The sequence below is a fragment of the Lithobates pipiens genome, unplaced genomic scaffold, assembly GCF_037356315.1.
Source record: "Lithobates pipiens isolate NorthernLeopardFrog02 unplaced genomic scaffold, aLitPip1_a1.2 Scaffold_23, whole genome shotgun sequence".
Taxonomy (NCBI): domain Eukaryota; kingdom Metazoa; phylum Chordata; class Amphibia; order Anura; family Ranidae; genus Lithobates; species Lithobates pipiens.
In genome coordinates this window covers 291,978,874-292,006,513 of record NW_027507785.1, presented here as the reverse complement: position 1 = coordinate 292,006,513, position 27,640 = coordinate 291,978,874, and the positions used below count along the sequence as shown (strand labels likewise).

The 27,640-nt window shown below is 42.4% G+C and overlaps 1 protein-coding gene across 1 annotated transcript in view; it reads left to right on the top strand.

Annotated features, from left to right (window-relative positions):
• The window catches only part of DNAI3 (dynein axonemal intermediate chain 3), a 139,464-nt gene that overhangs the window by 87,774 nt on the left and 24,050 nt on the right, over positions 1–27,640 (top strand). Inside the window, exons 16-18 of the mRNA XM_077450325.1 lie at positions 13,442–13,529; positions 21,190–21,320; positions 25,650–25,713. Of these exons, the coding sequence (XP_077306451.1) occupies positions 13,442–13,529; positions 21,190–21,320; positions 25,650–25,713 (283 nt within the window). The remainder of the gene's footprint in view (positions 1–13,441; positions 13,530–21,189; positions 21,321–25,649; positions 25,714–27,640) is intronic.

Here is a 27,640-nt window from a genome sequence, read left to right as displayed (position 1 = left end):
GTTCAATAGCCAATAGCCAATAGCTTTGTCTCGTACTTACTTCAGAGCATGCGTCATTTTTGGTCCATTGGAACAGCATACAGACGAGCAGTTTTCCCAATAGGAATTGGTTCCATCCAAAATATTTAGAACATGTTCTATTTCTAGATCCGGCAGCAGTTCAGCCTAAGCATTAGAGAAAGAATACCTAAAGTGGACCCAAGATCTAGCAACTTTTATCTTTCAAACATTGTAAGATGAGTCAATTGTGAATGAATAGCACAGACAGTCAGCAATCTGCAGCTGCTCTTTTGCCTAGGACCACTTTTCATCCATTCCACAGAGCAGGGTAGCTATGAGGGGGCTGCCATATTAGTGGAGGTGCAAGTTATCACAGGGCAGCTCTTCCTGTTTCTAGACCCTACTCCTAGATTATGTCGGCAGAGTAATTCAGTAATCAAAAGTGCCTAGTCGCTTCCAGACCGCCCCACGTACATTTACTGCAGCAGGGCGGCCCTTCAGCACGAAATCATGTACTGTTTGATTCCAGGGTCTGGGGCCGGTGCATGCGCCGCCGGAAATTCGCTCCCACTGTGATTGAACACAGTGGGAGCCAATAAGTGGGTTCGGCGGACACCGATGTTCGCGGTGTTCTGTCAAAGGAGCAAACTCGTCAAAATCTCCAATTGCATCCCTTCCGGTACGGCCGAGCCACAATCAGCAGGCGTGACATCAACACTGCACATGCTCAGATCATTGGAGCTCGAGGAAAATGATAGAACACCGCCATTTTGGCACACCTAAAACATTTCTGATTCCCCGTCCTATTGTTAAACACGGGACCAACTGATCTTCCTCTATAGTTCTATGAAAGGATCTTTGCCAACAGGCCGCCATGTTATAATAAAATTTCAGTGAGCTGCCTCTGTTTACCCGACTTTACCAATAGGACGGGGAATCAGAAACACCGCCATGTTGGTACACCTAAAACATTTCTGATTTTCCGTCCTATTGGTAAACTCGGGACCAACTGATCTTCCTCTATAGTTCTATGAAAGGATCTTTGCCAACAGGCTGCCATGTTATAATAAAATTCCAGTGAGCTGCCGCTGTTTACCCAACTTTACCAATAGGACGGGGAATCAGAAACACCGCCATGTTGGTACACCTAAAACATTTTGGATTTCCTGCCCTAAGAAAGCACAAAAGAGAATCCTATGATAAGCGACTGTAGTTCTACCTGGAAGCTTTCTAAAAAGCTAAAACTGACTGCATTAGAAATTCATTTAGAAAAAAACTACAAAGTTACCAGATTGATTGATTGGATTTATTGTTTTTTTTTTTTTTAAGTTTTATTTTTTTTTATTTTTGTAGGTTTCTTTTTTTAGTTTTCTTTACACATACAAATCATGGTTCCAATAAATACACTTTTTTCTTTTTCCTCTGTTTTTTTTTTTAATCTGCTATATAATTAATTTTAAAGTGCAGCACCAAGTAAGCTGTTGCTTACATTTTCTGACAGATTAGACTGTGTACTGAATGGGTGCGATAGACGTAGCAAGCAAGATATGGAGAGCATTCCGTACATTCAGCAAAAATACAAACATTAGTCTTTAGTTTGGAAGGGCTGAGCCGCTTCTTCTCAGAATCTGCAGAACAGAGATTATCAGATGGTCAGCCGTCCAGTTTTAGTTGATTGTCCTATTTCACCAACTGCACTACATCTAAAATCTAACACCCAAAAAGAATGTAACTTATCACTGTTCTCTTCAGTCTGGGATCCCTGCCATCAAACAATGTCAAATATCTCCTTAAGTTATTAAGCGGTATTTAATGTAGAGGGTGTGGAGATCATTAAGAAGGGACAATGCTGGCACGATTCCTCAATTTCAGCGCAAGCAATACAGACATTCAGGGAAGCGGTGGAGTATTTCTAGTTAGTTCACACTAACCGACCACAAAAGGCCATTTTACCCTTATGTGTTGTAGTAACTCATGGTAAAGGACGTCATTACCGCAACTAACATTAACGCAACAAACAGTAACGCTTGCAATAAGCAGCATAAATACATAATTAAAAGCATTTGAAAACAGCCTCTTGGAATTTCCTTTACAAGCAAAGCTCAGACTGGGACAGGGAGACGCAGTGCAAGAAGCTAATTATTTGGGCTGCAATACGTCTTTGCTTTGCCTTGCTAGACAGTAGACATGTGCGGTTTGCTTCGCTCTGAATTTAAATTAGGACAATTTTTTCATTACATCTGAATTTCCGAATAACAATAGAAGTGAATTTTAAACGAATCTGAAACAACAAATCAAAATTTCGGATGAAATTTGAATTTGAATAGTTTTCTAATAAAATTCGAATTTACAAAGAGAAGAAAATAGAGTAGAAAATAAAGAAATAGAATAGAAAATACAAAAAATAGAATATAATAGAGTACAACAGAACAGAATACAAGAAAAAAGAATAGGAAAAAAGGATAGAATATAAAAGAATAGGGTAAAACAGAACAAAATAGAATAGAAAATAAAAGAACAGAATAAAAAAGAATATACCCAACCAAATTTCTTCTGAAATTCAAATTTTGAATAAAATTAATTCAAATAGAATATAAAAGAATATAATAGAATAATTATAAAATAATAGAATAGAATAAAAAATAGAAAAGAATATAATATAACCGTTTGGAATTTCCTTTATAGCAAAGCTCAGACTGGGACAGGGGGACGCAGTGCAAGAAGCTAATTATTTGGGCTGCAATACAGCTTTGCTTTGCCTTGCTAGACAGTAGACATGTGCGGTTTGCTTTGCTCTGAATTTAAATTAGGACAATTTTTCATTACATCTGAATTTCCGAATAACAATAGAAGCGAATTTAAACTAATCTGAAACAACAAATCAAAATTTCTGATGAAATTTGAATTCGAATAGTTTTCTAATAAAATTTATATATTGAATTTATAAAGAGAAGAAAATAGATTAGAAAATAAAGAAATGTGTAGTGTAAAACAGAACAGAAATACAAGAAAAAAGAATAGTAAAAAAAAAGAAGGAATATAAAAGAATAGGGTAAAACAGAACAAAATAGAATAGAAAATAAAAGAACAGAATAAAATACAATATACCCAACCAAATTTCTTCTGAAATTCAAATTTCGAATGGAATTAATTCAAATAGAATATAAAAGAATATAATAGAAAATAATAGAATAGAAAATAAAATAATAGAATAGAATAAAAAAAAGAATACAATATAACCGTTTTCTAAAATTCAAATAGAATAGAAAATAATAAAAAATAATAAAATAGAAAAGCACAGAATAGAAAATAAAAGAATAGAATAGAAAAAAAAAAGAATAGAGAGAATATAACCATCTTCCAAAATTCTAATAGAATAAATTTGATTTTGAATGGAATTAGAAAAATTTGAAGCGATTTGAATTCCAAAAAACAAAACAAATTCTGTTCTGCACATGTCTACTAGAAAGGACTGTGCTGTGTGGCAGAGTTGTGTAATTCTCAGAAATTGATGGACAGAAACATATACCACAACAGTGCTATAGTACAAGGCCTGTGTTGGCCTTTCAATTGATCACAGTGTCCCTGTGAACCCCATCTATCTCTAGCACCAGGTGATTATGGGATTAAAGAAAGACATGAATAGAAGTCAAAGTCTTGTATGCGTTCTCCTTTTCTTTTTTTTTCTTTCTTTTTTTAATCAAAGAAGGTTTTATTAAGTAGTCCATACAGTGATAGTGATAGAGTAGTCCATATCAAACAAGGCTATGCAGCCAGACTACAGTTCCAACAAACATTATATGCCGTTTTCATTTTTTACAGGCATAACATACTTGACACAAAGGCACAATAAATACCAGTTATTTTGCAAACAGCACCTAGCCCACAGGGTATTGTGAAAACCGCATTTGCAATAACACTAATGGACTAATTCCAGGTGTGTCAAGCCACGGCGCCCACAATTTCTCATATTTACTGGGACATCCCCTCTGCTGGTATATACACTCACTGGCCACTTTATTAGGTACACCTGTTCACTTGCTTGGTAACACAAATTGTGGCAATCACGTGGCAGCAACTCAACCTATTTAGGCACCTAGACGTGGTGAAGACGAGTTCCTGAAGTTCAAACCGAGCATCAGAATGGGGAAGAAAGGGGATTTAAGTGACTTTGAACGTGGCATGGTTGTTGGTGCCAGATGGGCTGGTCTGAGTATTTCAAAAACTGCTGATCTTCTGGGATTTTCACACCCAACCATCTCTAGAGATTACATAGAATGGTCCGAAAAAGAGGAAATGTCCAGTGAGCGATAGTTGTGTGGATGAAAATGCCTCGTTGATGTCGGAGGAGAATGGGCAGACAGGTTGGAGGTTATAGAAAGGCAACAGTGACTCAAATAACTACTTGTTACAACCAAGTTGCAGAATACCATCTCTGAACACACAACACAACCTTGAAGCTCCAAAGACATGCTGGTAGGTTAATTGGCTTCTGTCCAAAATTGGCCCTAGTATATGAATGGGAACCTTGGATTGTGGGCTCCTTGAGGGTAGGGACCGATGTGAGTGTGCAATGTACAGGGATAGGGAAAATTGTAGACACTCACTCAGGTTGAACTGGATGGACTGGTGTCTTTATTCAACCTTACTAACTATGAAGCAGATGTGCTACAGCAGCAGAAGACCACACTCATGTCAGCTAAGAAAAGGAAACTGAGGCTACAGTGCGCACAGGCTCACCAAAATTGGACAATAGAAGATTGGAAAAACGTTGCCTGGTTTGATGAGTCTCTAGTTCAGCTGCGAAGTTCAGATGGTCGGGTCAGAATTTGGTGTAAACATGAAAGCATGGATCCATCCTGCCTGGAAGATGTGCATCATGGATGTGCAGCCAACAAATCTGGAAGGAAGAAGGAGTGTAACACAGCTCAGACTGTGGATAAAGAATTCCTTGTGGGTGCTGGCTCACCACCGTCAATAGTAATTGAAGAAAAATTGGTCGCACACCATTGAAGGAAGAACTTCTGTAGAATAGTTACTTTATTGTCAAAGTGCCAAAGGAGGTAAACAGGACGTTACGGGAACCAATGTCCCTGCAGTGTCCTGTTTACATCCTTTGGCACTTTGACAATAAAGTAATTATTCTACAGAAGTTCTTCCTTCCTTGATGTGCGACTAATTTGCCTTTTTTATTCAAATCTCTGAGGAATGTTTCCAACACCTTGTTGAATCTTTGCCATGAAGAATGAAGGCAGTTACCGATACTAGCGAGGTGTACCTAATAAAGTGCCCGGTGAGTGTATATCGTTCCAGTAGAGGACTTCAGGGAGGAAGGATCCAAGGATTTCCAGTGGATCAGGAGTCATTTACGGGCCTGAAAGAGGATCTGGAAATGGCCTTACAGGTAATTTCTCTGGGTTCTAGGTCTCCCAAAGCTCCCAACAGGCAGCATTTGGGATCCAAAGGTACAGTAGCTTGGAACACGCTGTTTAATCATTTCTACTACTCCCGTTCAGTAATTGTGTAACTTAGGGCAGTGCCAAAGTAAATTAATAAGATCTCTGTGATCCCTCTTGCATGCTACACAAAGGATAAGGCTGGATACCCATTTTAAGGAAGTGTAGTGGGCACTTATGCCGCGTACACACGATCGGAATTCCGGCCAGAAAAAGGCGACCGTGTGTATGCTCCATCGGAATTTAGCTGTCCAAATTTCCGCCAGCCAAAAATTGATAGCATGTTCCCAATTTTCGTGACAAAAAAAACTTTCTATCGGTAATTCCGATCGTGTGTATGCAATTCAGACACGCCAAAAATCACGCATGCTCAGATTCAACTACGAGATGGAAACTATTGGCTACTGGCTATTGAACTTCCTTTTTCTAGTCACGTTGTACATGTTGTACGTCACCTCGTTATAAACGATCGGAATTTGATGTGACTGTGTGTAAGCAAGACAGCTTGAGCCGAATTCCGTCGGAATTCCGTCGGGAAAACCATCAGAGCTTTTTCCGACGAGAATTCCGATCGCGTGTACGCGGCATAAGTAAAATCTACAATTGGGATATATAGACAGAACAAGTGGTAACAGACAAAATAATTTCCTCCTATTGGTCCCCCATCATGGGTCTTGTATGCATCCTTGGCCAACGATCCAGGGGGTTCTACAGAGATCATGAACAATTCCTGCAGCTCTCACACACAAATCCTTAGTGCAAAGATAAACATAAGAGGAATAAATAACATTTGTAACAATAAAACAAGACCCTCACTATATAATGTAACTGTGTTGCTTCAATGTTGCTAATGCAATACAAACATGGTGTGCCTGATTCAAGGAACAGAGCAAGGAAGAGGAGCACTAATCAATTTAACACAAACAGGCTGAGACCCAGCCCTTGACACCAAGCTTGTGTCTCTGTGATAGTACAACTGTGAGTCATTAAACATTAGCCCTTGTACACACAGTCGGAGATTCCGACGGAATGTGTCCTATCGGACCGTTTTGTCGGATAATCCGACTGTGTGTGGTCTCCATCGGACTGTTTCCGTCGGAGAATCCGACGGACCAAGTTTTCCAACTTGTCCGTAAAATTTTCCACCAAAATGTTCCGATCGGACATACTCCAATCATGTGTAGCCTACTCCGATGGACAAAGTGCCACACATGCTCAGATCAAATTCCTAGACCAAAGCTATTGGCTACTAGCCTGAACGTAGTCCCGTCGTAACGAAATAACGTCATCGCGTTATGTACAACTTTGTCCGACCGTGTGTATGCAACAGTTTTGGACAAAATCCGTCAGATTTGGTTGTCAGAATGTCCGACAGTGTGTACAAGGGCTTACAGTGCACACTCTACAACAATGCCCCTGTACTGGTGCCATCACCTCCTGCCTATACCAACATGGTTGGATTGGATACCACCAATTTTTGTCAAGGAAGCCCCACAGAGGTTACTTTGGAGGCCAACACACATATGGTATCTGCACTTCACATTTGTTGTATCCTTCAACACTGGCCAGCTCAAGTTCACATTAAAATAAGTTCAACTAACTTAAAAGTACCCATACACATTAGACAACAGTTGCTTTATTTGGTTTTATTTGGTCAGTTTTGACCAGATGATGATATGATCTCTTATCTTTGGGTACTTGTGAAAATGGCCGTCCTCTGTTGGCTCAAGCTAGCAATTAAACGGGTTAGGAACCCTGTTCTGATTAGTGAAAGTGCTCCCACTGAGCCGGTATCCTGTCAAGAAATGTCGACAGTGTCGGAATAGTGTCCGCCCTACACTGCGCTTGCGCAGTACAGAAGACAAAATTCTCCGAAGATGAACAGCGCCTGCTCACTTAATAGTACATTCTGCCCTGAGTCCAGGTTCAAGCCCCACCATCCAAGTGGACATAGAGTTAGAATAAAAATATGCAGAGCGAAGCGAAGCCGTGCCCATAGCGTAGCGAGCAAAGCAAGCCCGTGAGGGGCCCTGTTACAAAGTGCTCTTTTCCAACATTGGCAGCGTGTGACAGAATCTACTATTAAGTTTGCAGGCGCTGTACATCTTCAGAGACTTTTGGAGTCTCCTTTGTCCTCCATACTGCGCAAGTGCTGCGCCTGCGCAGTATAGGGCGGACACTATCCGAAGGGGGGACACTACTCGTCAGAACACCGGCACCATCTTCTTTCTCTCTGCTATCCTGCCCTGTCTATTCACATAAACTTGTAGGCTCAGGCTTAAAAGAGTTGGGCAGAGTGTGAGATTATGATTGTATGAACAATCACCCTCTATAGGGGCAGCATGATAGATAGACTGAGATGTTCTCATTCCGGTCAGGACTGACCCATGGACTTGTATTTAAAGGAGCAGGGTAAGACTGACATTAATGAGTGGAAATCAGAGCCTGCATATATATTATATTACCAAAAGTATTGGAACGCCTGCCTTTACACAAACATGAACTTTAATGGCATCCCAGACTTAGTCCGTAGGGTTCACATCCACATCAGTACCTGACCTCACAAATGATCTTCTGGAAGAATGGTCAAACATTCCCATAGACACACTCCTAAACCTCGTGGACAGCTTTCCCAGAAGAGTTGAAGCTGTTATAGCTGCAAAGGTTGGGCCAACCCAATATTAAACCATACGGACTGAGACTGGGATGCCAAGTTCACATGAATGTAAAGGCAGGTGTCCCAATAGTTTTGGTAATATAGTGTATGTTAACCACTTTCAGACCGGACCATTTTGCTGGTAAATGACCAGAGGTCTTTTTACACTTTGGCACTGCGCTGCTTTAACTGGTAATTGCGCGGTCATGCAATGTTGTACCCAAACAAAATTTGCGTCCTTTTCTTCCCACAAATAGAGCTTTCTTTTGATGGTATTTGATTGCCTCTGCGATTATTTTTTTTGTGATATAAACGTAAAAAGACCGCAAATTTTGAAAAAAAATGATATTTTCTACTTTTTGTTATTAGAAAAATCCAATAAACTCAATTTTAGTCATACATTTAGGCCAAAATGTATTCAGCCACATGTCTTTGGTAAAAAAAAAGTCAATAATTGTATATTTATTGGTTTGCGCAAAAGTTGTCACATCTACAAACTAAGGTACGTTTTCTGGAATTTACGCAGCTTTTAGTTTACGACTGCCTATCTCATTTCTTGAGGTGCTAAAATGGCAGGGCAGTACAAAACCCCCCCAAATGACCCCATTTTGGAAAGTAGACACCCTAAGGAAATTGATAAGAGGCATGTTGAGCCCATTGAATATTTTATTTTTTTGCCTCAAGCGATTGAATAATGACAAAAAAAAAAATATTTTTTTTTTTTACACAAAGTTGTCACTAAATGATATATTGCTCACACATGCTATGGGCGTATGTGAAATGACACCCCAAAATAAATTCTGCTGCTTCTCCTGAGTACGGGGATACCACATATGTGGGACTTTTTGGGAGCCTAGCCGCGTACGGGGCCCCGAAAACCAAGCACCGCCTTCAGGCTTTCTAAGGGCGTAAATTTTTGAGTTCACTTCTCACTACCTATTACAGTTTTGAAGGCCATAAAATGCCAAGATGGCACAAAACCCCCACAAATGACCCCATTTTAGAAAGTAGACACCCCAAGCTATTTGCTGAGAGGCATGTTGAGTTCATGGAATATTTTATATTTTGCCACAAGTTGCGGGAAAATTACAAACTTTTTTTTTTTTTTTTTTTTTTTCACAAAGTTGTCACTAAATGATATATTGCTCATGCATGCCATGGGCATATGTGAAATGACACCCCAAAATAAATTCTGCTGCTTCTCCTGAGTACGGGGATACCACATATGTGGGACTTTTTGGGAGCCTAGCCGCGTACGGGGCCCCGAAAACCAAGCACCGCCTTCAGGCTTTCTAAGGGCGTAAATTTTTGAGTTCACTTCTCACTACCTATTACAGTTTTGAAGGCCATAAAATGCCAAGATGGCACAAAACCCCCACAAATGACCCCATTTTAGAAAGTAGACACCCCAAGCTATTTGCTGAGAGGCATGTTGAGTCCATGGAATATTTTATATTTTGCCACAAGTTGCGGGAAAATTACAAACTTTTTTTTTTTTTTTTTTTTCACAAAGTTGTCACTAAATGATATATTGCTCACGCATGCCATGGGCATATGTGAAATGACACCCCAAAATAAATTCTGCTGCTTCTCCTGAGTACGGGGATACCACATATGTGGGACTTTTTGGGAGCCTAGCCGCGTACGGGGCCCCGAAAACCAAGCACCGCCTTCAGGCTTTCTAAGGGCGTTACAGTTTTGAAGGCCATAAAATGCCAAGATGGCACAAACCCCCCCCAAATTACCCCATTTTGGAAAGTAGACACCCCTAAATTTAGGGGTACACTAGTTAGACTAGGTAATAAATGGCGGGTGCCCTGAAACTATAAAAAAATAACTAACCAACCAGCGTCACCTGTAACAGTTATATGGTGATCACTGGTGAAAGGGTTAACTAGGGGGCAATCAGGGGGCTTTATGCGGTAGTATATGGGGGTCCCTGGCGCTATAAAAAGCTGCGGCGAACCTAAATACCTACCTGCCTAACTAGCGTCACCTGTGACACTAATACAGCGATCAGAAAAACGATCGCTTATTAGGCTGGGTTCACACTGGAGCGATGCGGGAACGCCACGAATGCGCGGCGGGTTCCCGCATCGCATGCCTCCCGGCGGCAGTTCACACTGCCCTATGCGAACTGCTGGGAGTGTCAGTGAAATGTTACTGACACCCCCAGATCAGTTCGCATATCGCAGTGCGATCTGCAAACTCGGATCGCATGGTGTGAACACCCATGCGATCCGATTCTGCTGCGGGCCAAAAAAAGGGTCCCGTGCGAATTTGCGGCGGGTGCGGCGGGTGTGGCGGGTGCGGCGGGTGCGGCGAATGGCTGAACTCGAATCGCACAGAGATCGGATGTGATTTGCACTGCAGTGCGGTGCGAATCACATCCGTTCTCATAAACCGCTGCAATGTGAACCCAGCCTTAGTGACACTGGCGACGGGGGGTGATCACGGGGTTAAACCTTTATTGGGGGGGTTAGGGGGGTACCTTAGAACTAAAGGGGGCTAACCCTAACTGCCCTAACAGTTATTAGTCACAAATGACACCCGCCGGGTGATCAGGGGGTTAAACCTTTATTAGGTAATAAATGGCGGGTGCCCTGAAACTATAAAAAAATAACTAACCAACCAGCGTCACCTGTAACAGTTATATGGTGATCACAGGTGAAAGGGTTAACTAGGGGGCAATCAGGGGGCTTTATGCGGTAGTATATGGGGGTCCCTGGCGCTATAAAAAGCTGCGGCGAACCTAAATACCTACCTGCCTAACTAGCGTCACCTGTGACACTAATACGGCGATCAGAAAAATGATCGCTTATTAGGCTGGGTTCACACTGGAGCGATGCGGAAACGCTGCGAATCCGCGGCGGGTTCCCGCATCGCATGCCTCCCGGCGGCAGTTCACACTGCCCTATGCGAACTGCTGGGAGTGTCAGTGAAATGTTACTGACACCCCCAGATCAGTTCGCATATCGCAGTGCGATCTGCAAACTCGGATCGCATGGTGTGAACACCCATGCGATCCGATTCTGCTGCGGGCCAAAAAAAGGGTCCCGTGCGAATTTGCGGCGGGTGCGGCGGGTGCGGCGAATGGCTGAACTCGAATCGCACAGAGATCGGATGTGATTTGCACTGCAGTGCGGTGCGAATCACATTCGTTCTCATAAACCGCTGCAATGTGAACCCAGCCTTAGTGACACTGGCGACGGGGGGTGATCACGGGGTTAAACCTTTATTGGGGGGGTTAGGGGGGTACATTAGAACTAAAGGGGGCTAACCCTAACTGCCCTAACAGTTATTACAGTCACAAATGACACCAATGCAAAAAAAAAAAAAAAAAAATGACATTGGTGTCACTGTGACTGGGGGGCAGGGGTAATTGGGGGGGTGATCGGGGGGTAAAGGGGGGGTGTGAGTGTGCCTGGCATGTTCTACTGTGTGTGTAGAGTGTTGGTGCAACTCACCGATCCTCTCTCCTCCGTGTCGGAATGAAAAATACCGACACGGAGGAGAGAATACATCACTTCCTCTCCTGTGTTTACATTACAGGAGAGGAAGTGATGTCACGGGGGATTTCTATTCGTCGGGAGCGATCGCGAGGGGGTGGCCATGAATGAATGGCCGCCCCCTCATCCCGGATCGCTCTCGAAGGAATGCCGACCGCCGCAGGCACCGGGGGGGGGGCCCGATCGGGCCCCCCACCCGCGGGCAGGCAGGGACTTATATATACGCCCATATGCCTGCCCGTGCCATTCTGCCGACGTATATCGTCGTGCGGCGGTCGGCAAGTGGTTAACCCAAGATTTAGAATTCAGGATATGTGTCTGCTGTACCATCTATGAAAAAATATCCTGTTCTCTTTGTATTGCTTTCTTTGTAAAAAAACAAAACAAAAAAACCCTGGTGTTCCTGCCAGTCCCTTTGCTTTCCTATTACAAAATTGACCACACTAGGCATGGGAGTGTAGCATGGTCAGTTTTCTAGCAGTGCTGGGAACTGAGAACTGACACCCCCCCCCGTGCACAGTTATTCACTGGGAAGACCAGTGCACTGTTGCTTCTCCTCCCATATCTCTCTAAGCTCCTTTATGCAGCTGAGAACAGGGAGTATGTGATTACTTATAAAAAGGGGGAAACAAAGGTATTTATAATGTTTTTTTTATATGTATACACAAATGTTTTACCTTTTCATTTTTACTTTAAACGAAATGGGTTGTTTTACAAGTTGAGGGTTCACATATACTTGAAAGCGCTCCGAGCTATGCGAAGGCTGTAGAGAGGAGCCAGATGGTAGCAGACGTCTGTCATCCAACATTTCTCTTTTAGAGCGGATTTAGGATAAAGATAAACAGTTCCATATAAATATCGGAAGTCACTGTTTATACATTCTGAGCACTGTGACTCTTTCCATTATAACTGCAAATCCTCTCTAAATACAAATACATGATGTTTCTGGTGTTATGATGGAATGTACAGTAAGGTAATCTGGTGTCATGATGGAATGTACAGTAAGGTAAGCAGGGATAAAACAGATCACTAGGGAAAGATATGAGTGGGAGGAGGTCGGCTTTCCTCTGGACGGGAGGAATGTCAATGCTCTTATATTCCTGTTTCCTGTGCATCTTCACAGACCCTGAACCATACTATCTGCACATACGTACAGGATGCCAGAACTATTGAATGTAGTCCTCCTGTCCACGTATGCCAAGTGTGGCAGCAGGCAGGTAAAGTCACCTGGTTGTATCCAGGATGGTAAATATGTGTGTCCTAGATTCAGGCTTTATGCAGACTTTTACAATTAGAGGGGAAGAGTTAATGAGCCCAGCTGAATTAAGTGGGCTCATTAAGGCCTCTACAAAAAACCCCAGCATGCATAGGGAGATGCTCCATCCTGGAACCAGTTTTTGTGTTGTATAGACTGGGGAGTGTGACACCTGTTCTGTGCGGTGAGTTAACGCCTGTGTGGCAAACCTCTACGACAGGGACTGGGGCAGCACAAGGCTGCTCTCAGTTGTTAGACAGGGAAATCTAAGTGTGTAGTTAGAGGTCAAGCTGACCAGGATTTATTTTCATGTTTTATTTTGTTTGGCTGTTATATGCATCACTGCATGTAGCAGAAATAAACCGCATCTTTTGTTTTTTTGCACCTACAACGCTGTCTGCTGTGCCTGATTTTGTGTTGTGAACCCATCCAGGGGGTCACACACACCCGCTGCCGAGCTAACCCCTCACACAAGGGACAGCCATTTCCAAGAGATGTGCACATTTATTGAGGTTTATTCAGTGTATACAAAGAGCTAGTGATTTCTATATCTGTATCTTTCTAGACATCAATTCCTAAGATCGAAACAGGAGGAGAATTCAGCCCTTTAAAGGTCAGCCTGAGAGATGAGCATCACCACTTGAGGACATCAGGTAACATATGACAAGTTCACAAACTATATACGTAAAAACCATGGGCAAATGCAGATACAGTATACTACATCAGGACCCCATCATGTAAAACCGTGTGCAGCACTTTTACCCTAATGCCGTGTACACACAACCGGACTTTCCGGCAGACTATCAATCCAATCGTGTGTGGGCAGGTCCGATCGTTTTTCAAAAAAATCAGATGGACCTAGAAATAGAACATGGTTTAAATCTATCCGACGGACTAAAAATTGGGAAAACCGCTCGTCTGTGTGCTGGTCCGATGGACCAAATACAAAGCAAGAGAAGCTATTGGCTACTGGCTATTGAACTTCCTTGTTTAGTCCCATTTACGTCATCACGTTCAAAACAAACGGACTTTGTTTGTGTGTGGCCAAGTCCGTTCGTTCTGAAAGTCTATTAGAACTCTGCCGAAAGTCAGTCGGGAAGACCATCGGACTAGTCTGCCAGAAAGTCCGGTGGTGTGTACGCGGCATAATAGATTAAGGCTTACAAAAAACACAATTGTCATGCAGCATTCCCCCCCCCCCCCCTTTACCACTCATGAATCCTCTTACCCCTCCAGGGTATCTTTCAAGTAAACCCACCAAAATCACATCTTCCTAAACTTCTTGGGAGAGCCCCGTGCCTCATACGCCATACGATACAAAAGAATGTCAGCATTTATTACCTTCATCCACATCCCTAACATCAGTTTTTCCATATACATCCACCTCCTTCCCATGAGCTTTCGTACCCCAAAATAGAGAATCCTAAAAAATTATTTGGTATACACATCCAACTCGTCTTGTTCAGAAATAACCAATAGGCAACGCAAGGGGGGGCATATGTTAGGAAGATCAAATTTGTCAGCTGTAAATTCAGTCACCATAGCCTATAAAGGCCTGATCCTGGTACATTTCCATACCACATGGAGAAAAGTCCCTTCAGCCCCCAGGCTTTTGTGGCATGTCAGAGTCTCTCTTACGCATATGGAACAGTCTAACCGGCGTATAGTACATCTGATGGAGGTACCTAAGCTGAATCAGCCTATCCATCGAAGATATGACCGTAGTGAGATAAGTATCAAGGACCTCCTGCCTCAGCTCATCTGACAACTCCGGTGCAAAGGTTATCAATCCATATCTCGCCCTACCCATCAACCCTTGATCCCCAGATCCCACTGCCTGGTAATACCTAGAAATCCTCTTAGCTGGATCAGGGTTCAATAGAGTTGTTTCCAAAGAGGTATTTTGAACCTGGACCTCCCCGCCCCCAAACTGCGCTACTGCCACATGATGCATTTGTGCATATCTGAAGCGCCAGGTTCTCTGTATCCCAAACTGGCCCCTCAGTCGATCAAAAGTGCGTATCTTGCCTTCCTGATACATATTATGTAGGTACTTTATCCCAAATTGGGCCCACACATAGCCATCCTCAAAGTTGTGGAACTCCATCAGAGACTTATTACACCATTGCGGACTATTAGGAGAGAGCCTTAAAGGCGCATCTCCTCACAGTTGCCTTCTTTAAAATGTTGATCTTAGATGTCTACTTATAAAAATGCTGGTTGTCTGATTGCCATGCTGACCCAATAGCTTTGATACTTTCTGAGACCCTTACCTGGGCAATCGTTCAGTTAGAGTTCTAAATGCACAATCCCCTCCCACCTTCTGCATATTGCTGTTGGCTGCCAAATGTGAATGACAGCCTCACTAACCATGAGAGCAGGAGTCCCCATTAGATTCCCTTTTACATCAGGGGCCCTCCTTACATCAGGGGCCCCATTAGATTCCCTTTTACATCAGGGTTCCCATCCGAGTACTCCTTGCATCAGGGTCCTCATTCGATTCCCTTTTACATCAGGATCCCTATCAGAGTCCATCCTTACAGTGGGAGTCCCTATCAGATCCCACTCTTACATCAGGTTCCCCATCAGAGTCTCTCCTTACATCAGGATCCCTATCAGATCCCACCCTTACATTAGGTTCCCAGACAGAGCCCCCCACCCCCCCTACAGGGTCTGGGTGGGGGTTATAGAAGGTTGAAGAATAGATTATAGGCAGCTTCTGCTGACCTTAATCCTCATTCTGTGCCCATTGAGGAAATGATGCTGACCTTACCTGGGGCCAGAAAAAATCTTGTAGTGGGCTGGATGTGGGCCGTAGTTTGGAGGCTCCTGCAATAGAGTAGTGGGGTTCCAAGACTTTGTAGACAGAGCATAACCATGCAAGCTCTGGTTCAATGGAGGTGCCAACTGTACATTCCCAAGGCCCGTTAAATGTATTGGACAAACCCACAGGTTCGTTTTCGGGCTTGAGAGGGGGCAAATAATTATACCATTAAAAAATAGGCTTATAAATGGAAGCCATTCATGGCATCTCTACAGAGATCACATTTATGGAGAGACATGCCTCAGTACAGGCAGTGTTTCACAGCCAAGTTCCATTATTCTAGAGCCGCTGCCAAGGCTTCCTCTGGCACACATCATCCCTTCCTGAATCTATTTCCGTCATGCTGCCATTAGGTCTTCTGTCCTCAAGATATCAGAATACAGGAACTCACAGCTTCTGTCCATGCCTATAATCAACCCACTTTAATGACCTAATGATGGCTGTCTTCACAGGAAACACTATAAAACTGGATCATGTGTCCACAACATAATACAGACAAATACGTGACCTGTAATGTCCCTCAGCCACAGCACTGATGCAATTCTCTGTTAAAAAGGAAATCATTAAAAGCGGATAAGTTACAAAGTAAACATTAACATCTTAAATCTTTGATACTCGAGAAACAAGCCATTCGCAGAATTCAGAAATGGGGAAACTATGACTTGTATTGGAAAACTACTAGTCTCAGCATGACCTGCCCTTTGCAGTTGCTATAGTTCAGGGATATGCAATTAGCGGACCTCCAGCTGTTGCAGGACTACAAGTCCCATGAGGCATAGCAAGACTCTGACAGCCACAAGCATGACACCCAGAGGCAGAGGCATGATGGGAGTTGCAGTTTTGCAACAGCAGGCGGTCCACTAATTGCACATCCCTTCTATAGTTGTACATCATGCAGGGTTGACACTCATTATTTCAATAATAGACTCAAGTTCTACAGCTGATTGAAGGCAAATAAGGCATTGACTAAACCTATTTAAAAGTAGGTCTGGCCAAAGGTGATATTTTTAACTAGAGGTAGATCATGATGGGATGAGTTAGCCCCTGTCTTATAGGCTCCTAGATTTCCCTACCATAATTCCCAACTGTTTTTATGTCCACCCGGGAGTTTTGGGTGTTCCTCTTGTTACATATTCCATAAGATAAAATACATTTAAAAAAAAGTAAAAATAAAAAAGACAGAAGGGAGCCCTCATAAAGGCCAGAACAGGTGTGCAGTTTTGAGACCTTGATGCAGAAATCTCACCAATTAGCTCCCAGAGAGCTATAAGAAAATTCCATCTGCAATATCCATTTTATGCTGGTTCAGCAGGGATCAGTCACATTTCCCTGCTGAACTTCCATGTATCTATGGTCACCTTAAGTGACTCCCCCCCCCCCCCCAGCCCATCATTTCCTTTATTGCTGAATGCTCTTGATCTGATCTGAGGACACATCTCTAGCTGATGACCTCTGCAAAAGATTATTAAATCAAGCCTGTTTGACCCTTCATAATAAAGGGTCCAGACTCTCTGGTAAGAGTCCACATTGCTTGTGGTGACGGTGCATGCACGTGGTGGAGGATCTTTTGTATTCATCTGCAATTTCACAGATCTGTGTTTTTTTGTTTTCTACAGTTGGACTTTTTCCTTATATCAATACTTTATGAGCATAATTTGTTCAGTGCATCACTGTTTTTATATATGCTATTTATTGTGAATATATCTCACTTTAGTGGTACTGCTGGATATTTTACACTGTGATGACATTGATCTATACCAATTTATATGATTTTTTGGAAAAATAGAAAATTAAAATTAAGCTTTGGCGCTAGAACCCTATGTTTGTGCATCTAAGTGCGTACAAATGAGTGTCTTAAGGTTATTAGAAAAACTATACGTGTTTAGCAATTATATATCCAATGTCAGTGTTGGTTGGTTAATTGCTTATTACTTGTGTGCGTATTTAACAGAAAATGTATTACTTATAAATCCAGTGTGAATACTGGTTTTCTTATTACATACTATTATCAGTGTGGGTGCTGGTATGCCTTGTATGTAACTATGTGATGCTATCTATAGCTACACACAGGTACCAGATAAACAAAGATAAACAGCAAAACATTATATTACAATTGTGCAAAAAATTACTGATTAATGATCTTAAACAAGTGTCATGCAACTACTAGTGCAAAATAATCGTGCAAAAAACAAGAAAAAAGTCCTTCAATACGCAAAGAAATTTTCAGAATCGCATCCTTAAGTTGCTAGAAAATCGCATGCTGCTGTATCTCTAGAGCTGATAGTGGAGTAAGGTGACTAGTGCAGGAAGACTAAGGACATTCCTCCCCGGTGCGCCACTCAGTGTTGTAAAGATGTATTTGCGCTCACCAGATAAAACACCCTCAGAAGGGTTAGCCGAGCCTTCACAGTATAAGCCACTGTGCTGCTTTTTGGACTCTGCTACTGATGTACTGGGGGAATATTCGCCCTTCACTTCCAAATGTGTCCATAGTTAGATGCATGAAGGAGGAGAAAAAAGTATATCCATAGTGCAAAACCGTTTTATAACCTTTTTATTATGTATAAAAGAAAATGACTCACAATGCAGATAAAATTTGATCGCGTGTACAACAGCTCCACCAGCCGCTGCTGCTGCTGACAGTGTAAAGGTGCACGTCTTTGGCCACGCCCTACGCGTTTCGTCAGAGCGACGTCATCTGGAGCCAGGAAGTAATACATTTTCTGTTAAATACGCACACAAGTAATAAGCAATTAACCAACCAACACTGACATTGGATATATAATTGCTAAACACGTATAGTTTTTCTAATAACCTTAAGACACTCATTTGTACGCACTTAGATGCACAAACATAGGGTTCTAGCGCCAAAGCTTAAATTAAATTTTCTACTTTTTGCCCCCTCCTTTATGCAAAGGAGGAGGATCTAGGCATAGGCAGCTTTAACCCTTTGAGATTTTGCTCAGGATTTTTCTTTTCTTTGTGTTTGTAATAGTTACAGAATTAGTCCGTAGCGCAATCTTATTGATTTATTTATATATGATTTTTTGCACATGCGCAGTATTTCTTTTGTATGTTGATCCAGTTGCTGAGTACTCTTCGTTATGGGTGTTTGTTTGTGCCCATGGAGTTGGAAGGAGGAGTACCTAGAATCAACACACATATAAGACACCCAACATTTAGCCCTTGTACACACGGTCGGACATTTTGACAACCAAATCCGTTGGATTTTGTCCGAAACTGTTGCATACACACGGTCGGACAAAGTTGTCGGAAAATCCGATTGTAGATAATGTGATGACTTTATTTCGTTACAACGGGACTAGGTTCAGGCTAGTAGCCAATAGCTTTGGTCTAGGAATTTGATCTGAGCATGCGTGGCACTTTGTCCGTCGGAGTAGGCTGCACATGATTGGAGTATGTCCGATCGGAGCATTTTGTCGGAAAATTTTACGGACAAGTTGGAAAACTTGGTCCGTCGGATACTCCGATGGAAACAGTCCGATGCAGACCACACACAGTCGGATTATCCGACAAAACGGTCCGATAGGACACATTCTGTCGGAATCTCCGACCGTGTGTACGAGGGCTTAGAGGTGATTTATTCTTCCATAGCAAATACACTTTTGCACACTAATACTGACTAGTATTCCAATGTTTCGCTTCTCCCTCTGTTTCTCTCCATCACTCAGCTAATGTGACTCCAGTGCTGACGGAGAGGGGCAGGGGAGGGTCAAACAAGGATGATCAACACCCTTCTTATCAACTCTGATGACATCACTGGTTGTTAGGACGCCGGGGGCTAGAAGGTTGAAAGGGTGCATAATGAAAACATGTGGATTTGTGTAACTAAAAGGCAGGCTTGATACACCTGGCGGCTCATATACATTTTTGGGCAATTTTGAGCCATTTTCCTAAGGCACCGCTGAAGAAACCTCAAGGCACTCCAGTGGTGCCTGGGCACCCTGGTTGAAAAAGACTGGTGTATAAATTGGCTGCAAGGTAGAAAAATTTAAATAGTAGAATGCAAGCATAGTTTAATCTGAATTTTTAGCTTTCTGTAAAGCACAACTGCAAAGCAGATCTTTGATACTAGGAGGGCCAGCAGGTCTTGCAGATCAGGCTTGGATGCATTGCATGATGCTGTCGGTCTAACAATGGGAACATACTTCCCGATCTCAATGATGCACTGCTGCTTTTACATTCCTTGGTCACCAGCATTAAAACCATGAACTGATTCACACTTGTGCAGGTTGCAGTTTGCATAATGCAGGTGCATTTTGCATTTTTTTCAATACAAATCTTTAAACCATTGAAGTCTAATGGAACCAGGTGAGCGCTCTAGTGGTTAACTCTTCCTGCAGTTTAGTTTGTACTTGGTGTCTACTGGAGCCTGACATTGCACCTGCGACCTGCTGATCACAAGTGCAATGCTCTGCAGGCCCCTAGAAAAAAAAAATAATAATAATAATAAATGCACTTAATTTTTTTAACTGTGCCTTTATCTTTAGTTAAATGAACTTAGCCCTTAATTTGTGTATTTTATGTTTGCCTTGAGCTCAGCTTTAAAAGCCCCCGTTCACACCTGTGCGGTTTTGTCATGGGATTTGACAGTTCCAAATCACATGACGAGTCACACCCCATTGTCGGTAATTGAACCGCTGAAATTGCCACGACCTTAGTCGCAACAACTTTGGGAACGGTTCCTGCACTACTTGTTGACGATTTTCATTGCAACTTGCATAGACTTCTGTTAAATGAAGTCGCAAGCTGCAATTAAATCAGAGGTGCAAATCGCACTGATTTGCAGCTTTGAGATCGAGGTGAGGTAGCATGATTTCAAAGCTGCGCCAGTGTGAGCCAGAGCTAATATACCTGTATTGTAAGTGTGTTGTAAAGTGCTGCTCAAACTTTTTGCGATATAAATCCTGTATAATAATAATAATGTGCAGATTGGGGACAACTGTAAGGATGGTTGACCTTGTCCAACTCCTGGAAACAGTGTTTTTTTTTTGTTTTTTTTTAGTGCCATACAGTAAGGCTGGATTCACACCTATGCATTTTTAGTGTTTTTTGCATTTTACAGATTTGCACTACAGTCCATTTAAAATGGTTTCCTATGGAACACGTTCTGTAGAGCAAATCTGCAAAATGCATAAAGCACTAAAAATGCATAGGTGTGAATCCAGCCTTACATACCTAATATGGCTTCTAAGATTAGGCCAATGGAAACCTCCAGCTCTGTATGGAAGTCTTGTCTGTAACTCTTCTTGACAGGTTCCCTTTAAATCCGCCCAATACTTTATTTCTTTGAGCGGTGGAAAGTAGAAATACTCCAGATGGAAACAAATGAAGTCATTCCTTGTTTGCACTGATACAGGGATTTGTGGCTACCTCATTCCACCGCCTGGCCGTCTGCATGGCTATTCACATTCCTCACACATCTGCAATATAACTTTTATATTCGTCTTCCTCCCCGCAATGTGTAGACAAGCTGCAGATCCAGGTCAAGGAGGAGAAGTCTGAGGGAGGAATTAATTACAGCAGTTTAAGAGCCACTTCAGCCAAAAACACCAAGGTTCTGGAAGATATCAACACCAATTATTTCGCTGCAACCGAAGTAAGTTCTCTCGAAGGTTCGCACAGTAGCTTGCGCTCAATCCCAGCCAAATACACAAAGAAATAAACATTCGAACTAAAAAAGGAACAATGTACTCTCTGACAGTCCATATAAAAAAGTATCTGTATCAATTACAGTCAGTTAAATAAAAATTTGCCGGGTGCCTTTCTGCCAGCGCTGAAGTTAATGCCCAAAGGACCTTTCACTTTAAATCAGCTAAATATATTCCGGCATCAAAACAAAAGGTGTGCAAAAAGTAGCCACAGGTTGAGTAGAATACCCTGTCCCCTGCCAGCATGCTGCAGGGAAGGACCCTTCCCAGATAGCAAGTAATTGTGCTTCAAGTTTGAAAATGACTTGCTAAGCTATTGCTAGACTTGTCAGGCTTCACAAGTTTGTTGCACAATTGCAGCAAGTCCACATTACATGACTCCAGATCAACTTTACAAACATTCTGCAAGTCTGCAGCAAGTTCTGGTTCAGTTGTGCAATAGTCATCCCACCACAGGGGTCACTGTGACTGAATTTTCATGCAGTAGACTTGCAGAGCTCTTGCTGTAGACTCACCCCTGCAACTTTTCTCTTGCCAAAGACTTACCATGCAAGTTTGCTACAAATTGGAAAAGTGTAAACTAGAACTTGTGCTTCAAGTGCTCTGCAAGTGTATATTATATTATATACAAGTAAATGTGCAAAGAACTGGATCAGTAAATATCTCACAGTGTTAGATGGCATGGATCTAAATGCACATTAGTAACAGCAGAAAGTGTAATTTAATTTAAAAAAATCCATGCAATGTATAGTGTGTAAACAGTCTATATCAGAGATATCCAATGGCCAGGAGAGAATGGTACAGGGGAATCACACACAAAGCTGCCATCAGGGGGAAACAGAAACCATGTTCCAAAATCTGCAGGAAAACACAAGGAAAAAGGCGCATCCTAGCTATAAATGCCTACCCCCTGGCAGCAAGCTGTAGAGAAAGACCTTTGCTCTCTGTGTGGAAGCAGAGATCTCTCTACAGAGGTACAACAAGTTCCCTGATGAGTCAAAGCTGTGGACTGGGTTCTGACTAGTTTTGACTTAGCAAGGGGCATGTTGGATCTCTCCAGAGAGACCACTGTTTTCATACAGAGGGCAACCCAGATAGCAAGGATAGCTTGCCACAAATTTGTGGCAGTGTTGAATTAGAAGTCTGTTAACTTACTGCACATTTTCACTGGTAAGTTACACTTGCAGAGCAAAAGGAAAGAGGCGCCTCTGGGTGTAGAAGTAAAAACAATTTAATCACAGAATAATGTGATAAGGCAACTCACATTTTGGAAGCGATAGATAAGCCTTGAGTAAAGGGTAGTCCCAAATATGGGGATGGTCATCAGATGTGCCACATCCTCCTGCTAGCAGAAGCGCTATTACTGCTGGGTCCAGAGAACTGCTTTAGGATGGAAAAAAGGCCGGCCGGCCAGCTTCAGCTAGCAGGAGGATGTGGTACATCTGATGACCATCCCCACGTTTGGGACTACCCTTTACTCAAGGCTTATCTATCACTTCCAAAATGTGAGTTGCCTTATCACATTATTCTGTGATTAAATTGTTTTTACTTCTACACCCAGAGGCACCTCTTTCCTTTTGCTCTGCAAGTGTAACTTACCAGTGAAAATGTGCAATAAGTTAACAGACTAACTCAACACTGCCACAAATTTGTGGCAAGCAATCCTTGCTATCTGGGTTGCTCTCTGTATGAAAACAGTGGTCTCTCTGTAGAGATCCAACATGCCCCTTGCTAAGTCAAAACTAGTCAGAACCCAGTCCACAGCTTTCACTCATCAGGGAACTTGTTGTACCTCTGTAGAGAGATCTCTGCTTCCACACAGAGAGCAAAGGTCTTTCTCTACAGCTTGCTGCCAGGGGATACGTAGGATGTGCACACCTTTTTGTTTTGACGCACCTGGAATGTATCTAGCTGATTTAAACTGAAAACACAGCAATGCTTGTTACCTGCTTATTATTCTGATCATTTGGCTTCAGTACTTTTCTGATTAACTGACCCAGAACACGCTTGCAGATCGGGAAGATTAAAGTCAGAAGATTTTATCTACCTACTTGTGAGTCGGTCACCCAAAGTATTGAATTTGGTTGGTCACCATAACCTCCGGGAAGCTATCATTCTCCAAAAGAGGTCCACAGTGTTGGTTTCCGTGTTTCTCTACCTTTTCTCTGTCTAGGCCAGCGTAATCATTGCTTTGTTTTAATTCAGCTTATCTGTGTATGCCCTATATCTGCAGACAAGGTGAGCAAACAAAAGGAATTGCCTCCACATACTTGTATGATATAATGTTTCACACCTGGGAGCCATAAATGATGATTTATCTATGGTGGAATGGACTTTTGCAATCATTGGAGATTACAATCTGCCAGAAACCGGAAGCCTCTGCGTGGGCTCAGCTTTAGAGCAGAGGGCACATCTGCAGACCAAGACTGAGAACAAGAAAGGCGTCTTGGGTCCCTGTAGATATGCAATTTTCATTTCTTAGTTGGCTGCTTGCAAATGTATATTGGGGGGATGAACTTGGCAAGCTAAATATACCTATGGGCTGCTTCTAGTAGCTTGTGATCTCCAGTGATTATACAAATGCAGTGCAAAGGAATCATTGTGGCAGTAGAGAGTTGAACCAAACACATATGTGAAACAGATTCTCTCCTTTTTCATTCCTGTCTGCAGTTATAGTTCAGACTGCCGCAAGCTGAATGTAAACAGAGCAATGTTTACTCTGGCCAAGGCCTGTGCTGGGGGCTCTTCAAGAACAAAGCAAGAAAACGAAGAGGTTATATTTACAGAGTCATTCTGTATTTGTGATTATGTTAAAACAGCTAATGTGTTGTAGCCCCCATTGTCCTACACGGGGGGGCTACTATGTCAATTTCATTTTTGGCTGAGCTGTAATTGTATAGTTTTTTTCCCTAAGCTTATAGTGATATTAAAGGTTTGGCTTTTTAAATAAAATACGCAGTTTATACTTGCCTGGACCCTCCTCTTCTTGGGCCTCCCGCTGGTGCTTCTGGCTCCTCTCCCTTGACCAGTTCCCCCAATAGCAAGCTGCTTGCTATTGGGGCACTGGTGCGTGCTCACTCCAGAGCCTTGCTCTACACACAGAGCCATGGCTCGGCCCCACTCTCTCCACATTGGCTGTGATTGACAGCAGTGGGAGCCAATGGCTCCTGGTGCTGTTTCAGCCAATGCAGAGAGGGAGTCCCGGGACAGCCTTAGGTTAGTTTTTGTGGGGGGGGGGGGGGGGGGGGTCATGTTGGGATGCTGCACACAGAAGGTTTTTTTACCTTCATGCTTAGGATGCATGAAGGTAAACCTTCAGCCTTCACAACCACTTTAAGTTGGCATGTGAATTCTCACTGTTGGCAGTAGATGTCACTCATATCACTGGTCATAATATGGGATTTCACAAACAAAAGGAATGAATATTTATATTTCCTTTAGCCAATCCAGTAGGAGGTTTATGCCACTGGTGCATGCTGGGGGATGATATAAATATTTGAGACAGACCATATGCTTGCTCTCTTCCCTTGGGCTGAAGCCTGGATGGAGCTTTGCTGTTAGTTTCAATAGCCCGTTGAAAGCACCTAATGTGTACTGGTGTGGTCCTGAAGCTGTCCTGTCTGGTCTGAAGGAAGCTGTGCCAAGGAAGAAATCCAGGGGAGGCCCATTGCTGGAGAGAACCAGGAAGAAGGCTGGTCTTTTTAGAAGGGCCTGGTCACTCACTTGGAGGATGCACTGAAATTTGAGAATGTGCTTAGAGTTTTGCCGGGTTGGCATCGTGCTACTTTCGAGGACAGGCTCACTTTAAGTCTACCAAGTCTCCATAGGATTAAATGGAGAGTGTACTGCACATGTGTGGGTGCAGCTGAGAAGATTTTGACAAGGGGCTTCACGGCTTCATGGGCAATATCTTGCTGGATTTGGGACAAGCAAGTATAAGTTGCAGGAAGCAGTTCAATACAAGTGTTATTGCATCAAAGGTGCAGTTATAGTTCAAGATAAACATTACAGTCTTGGCTTACAATATGTTCTTCCTGACAATACACTCATGCTGGTAAAATCTAACTATATATATATATATATATATATATATATATATATATATATATATATATATATATATATTGTAGTCCTATCATGTCCATCAGTGTGCACACAGCCTCCCTGTAGGCAGGATTCCCCAAAATAATGTCTCCAGCCAATGTCTGTGTTCCATATATTACTTTATAATGCCGGGTGAGCCCTAGAGACATAATGGTGTTCTTCTTGTGTTGCAGGATGGTGAATTAGTGTACACAGACTGGAAGCTGGAGAAAGATGGAGATACGGGAAGGTTTATCAGTAAGAGTGATCCCTATGTTATCACATGTCAGACAAAAGTGACTTATCAAAAGTGTCAAAAGAATGATTTGTTTCTGCAGCAACCAATCACATTCCTGATGCTATATGGCAGCTTAAATTAGAGGATATGATTGGATGCTGTTGGATTAAAGAAAAATATATATTTTTTCAAACATTAAAGCTGGCCGTACACAGTAGATTTTTATGTGAATAATTTCATTCATTACATTTTCTAGTCATCCGTAGGGTTACCTCAATGGTCGCAGTACCAAGAACATTCGAAGGAGCAGATTTAAAAAAAAAAATAATTCCCGAGCAAATACATTTCTAACAGTGTATGTGGCCTTTGTTTTGCAAAGTCCATTCATTCCAAAAATCTGTTAAAAGCAAACTTTTTTTGTCATGTGATCGAATGTATTGCTGAAAAAGTGTGTACAAGTGTTCAAGATTGTTTGAAAATCTACTAGTGTATGGCCAGCTTTGGAATCATTTACTTTTTAATATCTTTAGAAATGATCTAGAGTCTGGGATTAAAAGTACCATTTCAGTCTTTGCAGATGACACCAAGATAGGCAGTGAAATAACCTTCTTACAGGATGTCTCCAATATACAAGCCAACCTCAATGCTCTGTCTAATTGGGCGACTATGTGGCAGATGAGGTTTAATGTTGATAAATGTAAAGTTATGCACTTGGGGGCTAAGAATATGCATCATACATACTAGGGGGAGTACAACTGGGGGGATCCATAGTGCAGAAGGATCTGGTGTTTTGGTAGATCCTAAGCTCAATAATAGCATGCAATGCCAAGCTGCAGTTTCCAAAGCGAGCAAAATCCTTTCTTAGATTAAGAGAGGTATGGACTCCAGAGAGAGAGATATCATTTTTCCCCTGTACAAATCATTAGTAAGACCTCATCTGGAATACGCAGTTGCAGTTCTCAAAAAGGATATCGGGGAACTGGAGAAAGTGCAGAGAAGGGAAACCAAACTGATAAGAGGCATGGAGGAGCTCAGCTGTGAGGAGAGATTAGAGAAACTGAATGTATTCTTTCTTGAGAAGAGGAGATTAAGGGGGGGATATGATCACCATCTATAAATATATAAGGGGTCCATATAGTGAACTTCGTGTTGAGTTATTCACTTTACAGTGAACAAGGGGCAGTCTTTACATCTGGAGGAAAAGAGATTTAATCTCCAAATACGGAAAGGTTTCTTCACAGTAAGAGCTGTGAAAATGTGGAATAGACGCCCTCCTGTAGGTGGTTCTGGCCATCTCAGTGGATTGCTTTAAGAAAGGCCTGGATTCATTCCTAAATGTACATAATATAACTGGGTACTAACATTTATAGGTAAAGTTGATCCGGGGAATATCTGATTGCCTCTCTGGGGATCAGGAATGAATTTTTTGTCCCCTGCTTCAGCAAATGGGAGCATGCTGGGGTTTTTCGCCTTCCTCTGGATCAATAATAGGATTGGTTATATGGGATTGTATGATATTATTTTTTATTTATTTTTATTTTTATGGTTGAACTTGATGGACTTATTTCAATCTGACTAACTATGTAACCATGTAACCCGGCTGCTCAGTTTGTAACAGATCTGTTGAGGATCACCCTGTGCGTCTGCACCTCACAAGCTTGTAATCAGGGGAGGACTGACCATTTGGCTACTCGGGCACTGCCCGAGGGCCCCGGGCCACTAGGGGGCCCCATCAGGGTTGCCAGCCTCAGTAAAACCAGGGACAGTATGTAAAAATCTGTGTTTTTTTTTTTTTACATCTGTCACTGAAATGTCCCTTACCGACATCCTTTTGGTCTAAAAATCCTGAGATTATAGCTGCCCCACCTCTCCAGTACCTTCTCTGCCAATATATGTCCGTGTATACTGTATGTGTATACTGTGTGTGTATACTGCGTGGCCCCATAA